Genomic DNA, 7,500 nt, shown 5'->3' with positions numbered 1-7,500 from the left:
AGATATATAATTTTTTTCACTTCTTTTAGATCCACTGATGATGACATTTATAAATCTTTGTTTTTTTCCATTGATGTATTGCCCTATAAGTACTTACTCGTATAAAAGTATATATTTATTTAAATAGTTTATACCCTTTTAAGGTTTTTTTCTAATTTGTTTTATTTCATTATTTTTTTATAATATAAATATTATTTCTTGATATATTATATTTTGATTCATTTATATGGTCTGTTTAATTTACTACTTTTATCTGATACTTATTTATATCTTTTTATTTTATTTTTTTTTTTTGAGTTTTATTTCAAATCATAAAAATGCATATAATTTTTCGATAAATACACAACTTTAATTATACATACTTTAATTACATTAATAAAAAATAATTAATTGAATAAAAATAAATATCTCATTATTTGTTTATTGAGAGTTGAAGCATGAACTATAATTTCCAAATAAAGCAATAATAAATAAATTAATTAAAATTAATAATTCAAATAAATTACACCTTGTTATTTGACCATAACACAAACTACAATTTGCAAAATCAATTGATTCAATTTAAATCATAATGTACAAATTATACATATAATATTTACGATGTAATAATTATTCATGTTTTATAATAATTACTAATTATTATGTATAACATATTAATTATTCATGTCTAATTTGATATCAAATTTGATTAGTATAAATACATTTACACACAACAACTTTGAAGATTTAATTATTTTTATAAATAAATATACTTATAATATTTTTAATGGAATTATTATTATTAATATTACTAATATGAATTTCAACAACTTTTGCCACTTAATACATCTAACTTTTGATATATTAATGCACTTATTTCATAAACAACCCATTTATGATATCAACAAATTTTGTGTAAATGTTAGACCTTTTTTAATCTATTTTTTATCAAATTTTATATATAGAAAAATGATTGAATTACCAATTTTTGCTTTCAATATTATTTTCCAAGTTTTTCCAATTTTCAATCATTTAATTATCTTAATCTATCTGCATAAAAATTATAACTATAGTTATATTTACTATTTTTCCAAATGCAAAACGTTTTTGAAGGCAAGTCCAATTTCACACATCTAGGAAAAAATGTTATTATATAAATGGCTTCAAACATTTCTGAATTTTTAAAATTTATCTAGAATTCTCTTTTTTAAGAATTTATTTTGTCCTTTTTCTCTTTAGTACAAATCAGATCCATGATCAAATCATCACTATTATCTTACATAAAGTATTAAAATAATTATTTAATAAGCTTTTTCTAAAACATTATATTTGGTGTAAAAATTCAAGTATACATGTTGTATTAGGAAACTTGTCTTTTTTATAGAAAATTTTCTCTTTTCTCGCAAATATGTGTTAGTGCATTTCTAATGCGTTAGTCATAAAAAAATTCAAGAAAAAAAAATCTACACTAGGTATATCATGAACTCTATTTTGAGAAATATAATTTAAATTTATTTATAAAAAAAAAAACAGAAAATTGCGATGTTAGTAGTTCAGTTACCATGATCTATCACTGCATAAGTATTTCTTTTCCTAATGCTTCCGACTTCTGACAACAAATTCAGTGCAAGAGTCCTATTTTTAGACCTCTCTCCTGCTAGAAAATTCTATTTTAACACTCGGAAAATTATCCATTTCACATTTTCCGCAGCTTTCCATGTCAATGTCGAATCAATCTGCGGAATTGAATTCTATCGACGAACCGTGAAGTCGAATCAGCGTTTATATCAATCTGGCATCTTCTCATTTCCTTCACCCTTAAAAGGTCAAAACTTAGAAGCTATTGAACGGATTCTAATGTCCAATATAAGAGGATTTTGGGATAGATGTCAGAAGGATTCATCTATCAGAAATCGATTAAGAAGTTGATATTGGTAAATAAAATTTTGCTACATTTGTGTTGACCCGTCTTGAAATCTTCTTCTTTTTGTTTCATGGGATTTGTCTAATTGAATACGGTCACATTGTGTCAGGCATCGATTTAGATGTTGATTTTTCTAAATGCAGTTTTCTTATATTTGGCTTATGAAAGGCACATTTATTATTTGTCCAAATACAATTTTCCACATTTGGTTATCAAGAGTCACATCTTTACGTCTTTCATCAGAAAAGATTTTCTAAGATTGCAGGAGTAAATTACGATGAGCTTAGAAAGTCAAAACTTGGAAGCTATTGATTAGATTCTAATGTCCAACATAAGAGGATTTAAAAATTGATGTCTGAAGGATTCATCTATCAGAAATCGATTAAGAAGTTGATATTGGCAAATAAAATTTTTCTACATTTGTGTTGACCCGTCTTGAAATTTTCTTCTGGTCTTCATGAGATGTGTCTAATATAGTCACCTTATGTGGGATATCGATAAAGAAAGTCATGGTCCTAAATGCAATTGGCTTATATTAGATATAGAGAAGACACATTTTCAAATCTTGTACTTGTCTTGCAATTCGCAAACCAAAAGTGGAGGATTTTGAGAGCCACATTGTTATGTCTCCTTGATATCAGGTAATTTTTGGTTTATTGCCATCAGGAAAGTCTAAGATTGCAGGAGAATTTATCTTCGCAAGTGTCCAGTTATAAATTATGATGGGCTAATTTATAAATCTGCTTAACTCTAGATTTTTTTTGATATTTGGCTTACGATGGATACACTTCAAATTCTAATCGACTTTTTACAAGAAAATGTCTAATTTTGCATGAGGGTTACTCTATCAAAATGCATTTTAGTTGCATTTATCGATAATTTCTGATTAAAAAAATGCATGATAAGTAATTTGTAACTAATTCAATATGATAAGTTGGTAGAATAGATGCCACTAAGTTTTATTTGTTAGAAATCTATTGAGAAGTTGATGATTCTAGATATAACTTTCATAATTTTACGTTGTGTCAATTATATATAGTTGGCATCAAGAACTATCTAATTTTGTCAGGAAAATTTATCTATTAGATATCGATTAAGGAGTTAATGTTTTCAGATGCAATTTTGACACATTGAATCTAATTTTAAATATGAGAGGTATTTAAAATAGACGCCAGGTAAATTTATGTATCAGAAACAATTTAAAAAGACTGTATTCTCAGTCTTGATTACGTTTTTAATTACTACTAATTTTTGGTCAAGAAACGTCTAGTTTTGGACATTGGATGATTATAATATAAACCAGAAATCGATTTGAAAGTTACTATTTATTTACCAGAAATTATGTCGTGCTTTAAAATTTTTGTTCATATTTACCCATTCCTTTGCAATTCGTTGACTTCTCATTGTTTTGCAATTTGCTGATCCAAAAAATGGATTTCGGAATACAAAAATCTAAATTATCTATTTATTTTCAGCAATTTTTGATTTGCATTCTACCTTTCACATATCTGTCAGAAGATTTTGTATTTTTGATGTCATTCTTTCTGCAGTTTTACTTCTTGTCAGGACAGGTGTAAAAGTTACCTTATAGTTACTTTGAAAAAATAATGAAAAAAAAATACAAAGTCTAGAAAAAAGTTATAATCATCAAGTTGAATTAAATATTGTCGATAAGAATAAGAAAAATATTTTTTTTTTTTTAACAAAAGTTTTATTTCAAAAATGCTTATATTCATTATTTATAATATAAACGATCCATCTATGCATCCAATATTTTTTCACCGGGCTTTTGAATATTTTTTTGCAAAATCTACATAAAACATGAACGATTTACAAAAAGGTTCGTATTTTAAGGAGTGTATAGGTATCTTTTTAGGATGTTCTTAGACGTAGATAACACTTGAATTGCCTACACTAGGCCTCTTGTCTATTCTTCAAATAAAGGGATTACTCTTGCGAATCCTTTTGCTGATAACGAATAGATTTGAAATCCTTCGACAAGAAAATACAGATTTTGGAATAAATTTCATAATATTAAAAGACGAGAATTTTTATACTATAATGTAATGTATTATTTGCTTGTATACCCGTACCTACTTATTAGGCAAATGCTAGACAATAACAGAAAAAATAGAATATTGATTTTTGCCAAAAATAGTTTGATTTACAAAGTTATTTTATTATGTATGAATTCTGAGACTTTATATGTTTTTATTAAATTATTCTACATCATGTTTATGAAATATGTATTATCATTTATTATTTTCATTTATTTCCCAAAATACATAATCTCTTAATGTATCAGATAATCCAGGCTCTATAGAATTTACAAACGTTCTATAAATAGTAAAGTACTTAGCATACTTAATGCTAATATACTATTTAATCCTGTTATAAATTTAAATGTACACTTTGAGAAACATGTGAGATTATAAGCTACTTAAAATTAATCCGTATTATTTCATTTCCAAAGCCGCCATTGGAAAATATACTTATCTTGTTACTTGTTGCAATAATAAACACAAGAAGGATTAATATTTGTATTTATGATAAGAAATTGGAATGTTCATTTTTAATTTCGATAAAAATTTGTTTGAGTATAAATTTGTATTAATATATTTATTAGTATTATTATATATACAGGATGTCCCAGAACTCAACGTCAAACCGAAACTGGGTGATAGTATTGACAGTAACTGTCCTAAAAAATATTATCTCAAGTTGTTTGGATTTTATGAACTTTTAAATAAAACCTAGAGCTTTGGTAAAACTGTGACCATTTTTGGGTTATTGTGGTTAAATTTTTTTTAAGGATCTGTAACCGTAAATGACAATTCTAGGATCACAGTCAAAATTAATGCCACAATTGCTGCAAATTTCCAAGAATTCAGATTTCTTGTTAAACTACAATTTAAAATCTTCAAAATTGTTCTACTTTGGGAGGTCTTCCTGCAAAAAAAGTACTAATATTTCAATAAATTCCATATATTTCCAAAAAATTTCTTATAATTAATATTTATAAGAGAATTTTTTTAAGCCATACACTTTTAATTATAATATTTTCTCAAGTAATATTTTTCAAGTAAAACTTTTGAAGTATAACTTCTGTGGGCGCAACTAAGAGGTAACTCGGCAAATATGCAACGGAAATGCGTTACGCCAAAAATACTGATTTGTCATTGGCTATTGATGACGCCATTCGAATCGAGTGCATATGATTGGTCGAACTGTCTTCTCTCGAGTCGATATCGATAGCCATCTTGATTTTGAAATGTCAAACATCAAGAATATTGAGTTTATGTCGTATGTCGTAATAGAAATCTAGACTGAGATGTGTAATAGTTTTATTATTTTTTCTCTAATAATGAGCTTTTAAATAACTAGTATAAATAATGATAAATCATACTTCACTCATATTTATTATTTGGTTCTTAGTAATAAATATTCTATATAATTTAATTCGGTTGTAATAAATATATTTCCTTTTCTTCCAGAAAATGCTACGAAATTCTGCAACTTAGACGGAACCTGGAACAATTACACAAATTATTCAGAATGCAAACGAATAACGCATTTACCTGTTCACGATTTTCTGGAAGGAACAGAAATACCCAGCATAATATATTACATAGGATACACAATAAGCCTGGTGGCTTTAGGTCTGGCAGTTTGGGTGTTCCTGTACTTCAAGTGAGTTGATGAATTCATTAGAAACCTAGAGAACCATTGAAACTTGGTGTAAGTGGCATTGCACCACCTACATAAGTCGCTAAGTCTTGTATTTAGAATCTGTCAGCTCTCAGAGTAAAAAGTCAACATACATTTTACTTTATTTTTTCCACATTTTTCTTTATCCCAAGTGTTTATTACATATTTTTTCGCCCTCTCCATTTTCCGACTCCGATTTTCTTTTGATCGCAGAATTAATCCGGCAGAGACTTTTCTCCTCGACTTTCCCCTTAATTTTCTCCAAGACTCGTTAAAGGTGAAAAGTAAATATACTTAAAAGTAATCCAGAGAGTTCCATTTTATATAAAGTTGACCATAGTAGATGGAAAGGAGAATTCTGTTGTATTATTTGTGTTCCAGAAAATCGAAATGAAATATGGTGTTTTGCTAAAATAAATAAATTGCATACTGCGGTTGTAGAAGGAATTGGCTTATGGTTAATCCTGGATACAATAAGTAGAAAATGTAGAATATAACATAATCAAACTGAATGAAAAATTGTAATATTTAAAGTCTCCTAGGATAAGTTACAGTAATCGTAAAAAAAACGAAAATTAGTAGTGTATGCCATCGTGTCTCAAGGCAAATTGCTGGAACTTCCCGTAACAGAAATTAATATTTGTAAAAAGAAAATTAAAACTTTTTTTAAACTGCAAAAAATAGGTTTTTGAGAATCTTGAAATATAATGACTTGAATGAATTGAAAAATAATGACTTTCTTGAAAAAAAGTTTTTTTGTTTTATTTTGAAATGTTTTGGAAAATTTCGACTTATTTTTCAAAGCAATAGCTCTGCTTTAGCTGCATAGAGACGCAATATCGAAGCGCGTAAGCGCCGCGTCGCTGTCTAACGGATAAACAATGATATAGACTCAATAGAAATGTAGACAAAATTTATACTTGATCATTTTTAACCGCCAAGTGGCTTTTTTCACTTTTTCAACTCGATCTCCAAAACCGCTAGACCTGCCTTCCCAACAATTTTGGAAGGACGGATGGTCAGTTCTCTCAAAAAACCGAATTTGCATTTTTTGTCCCGTATCTTCGAAACTACTGGATCTGCCTTGTTCAAAAACTAATCAGCAGAGTCTTCTTTTTAATAGGAATCTAATGAATGAATCATTCAAATCGGTTGAACCGTGTTTCCAAAATCGTTGAGAAAAATTTGTATTCGAACACACACACACACTTACACATCTATTTTTTCTAAGGTATGCCAAAATGTTCAGAAACCTTTGAAAACGTAAAAATATATAAAAAATTTCATTTTCGATTTTTTTGCGATTACTATTACTTACCCTACGGGAAGTTAATGAAAACTTTGTTTCAAAGGACTCTGAACATTTTGTCATACATAAGAAAAAAATGATGTATGTGTGTGAGTGTGTGCGGATACAATTTTTTATCGACGATTTCAGGAACATGGATCAACAGATTTGAATGTTTGTCCGTTAGACTACAACTTCGATATTTTGTCTAAAAACTAAAAAAGGCTACGCAGCGCGATTTCTATGAAAAAATGTTCAAAATTTTCTAAAAGCAGCGCGATTTTTGTGAAAAAAGTTCGAAATTTTTTAAAATTATCAAAAAAGACATGTTTCATTCAATAATATCAACATTTTCAAAAACAAGATTTTTTTTTAAAAAAAAAACAAAAATGAATCAAAATCATTCTCAAAAAACGCAGAGCGATTTCTGCGAAAAAAGTTCAAAATTTTCAAAAAATTTCAGGTTTATCAAAAGCGACATGTTTTTTTTCAAACAATATCATTATTCTCAAACTAAAATTTAAAAAAAAAAAACAAAATTAAATCACAAAATCATTGTCACAATACAAACATAGATGCACAATTAAAATCATAGTTATTT

The 7,500-nt window shown here is 27.4% G+C and overlaps 1 protein-coding gene across 1 annotated transcript in view; it reads left to right on the top strand.

Annotated features, from left to right (window-relative positions):
- LOC113364174 (diuretic hormone receptor-like) overlaps positions 1-7,500 on the top strand; it is a 191,234-nt gene that overhangs the window by 81,579 nt on the left and 102,155 nt on the right. Inside the window, exon 2 of the mRNA XM_026606654.1 lies at positions 5,398-5,593. Within this exon, the coding sequence (XP_026462439.1) occupies positions 5,398-5,593 (196 nt within the window). The remainder of the gene's footprint in view (positions 1-5,397; positions 5,594-7,500) is intronic.

Source organism: Ctenocephalides felis, unplaced genomic scaffold (assembly GCF_003426905.1).
Source record: "Ctenocephalides felis isolate EL2017-DRISC unplaced genomic scaffold, ASM342690v1 CF-g0.4_SCAFFOLD_00845, whole genome shotgun sequence".
In the NCBI taxonomy this organism is placed as follows: domain Eukaryota; kingdom Metazoa; phylum Arthropoda; class Insecta; order Siphonaptera; family Pulicidae; genus Ctenocephalides; species Ctenocephalides felis.
Note: the sequence above shows the minus strand (reverse complement) of the source record. Positions and strands in the feature narration are given on the sequence as shown.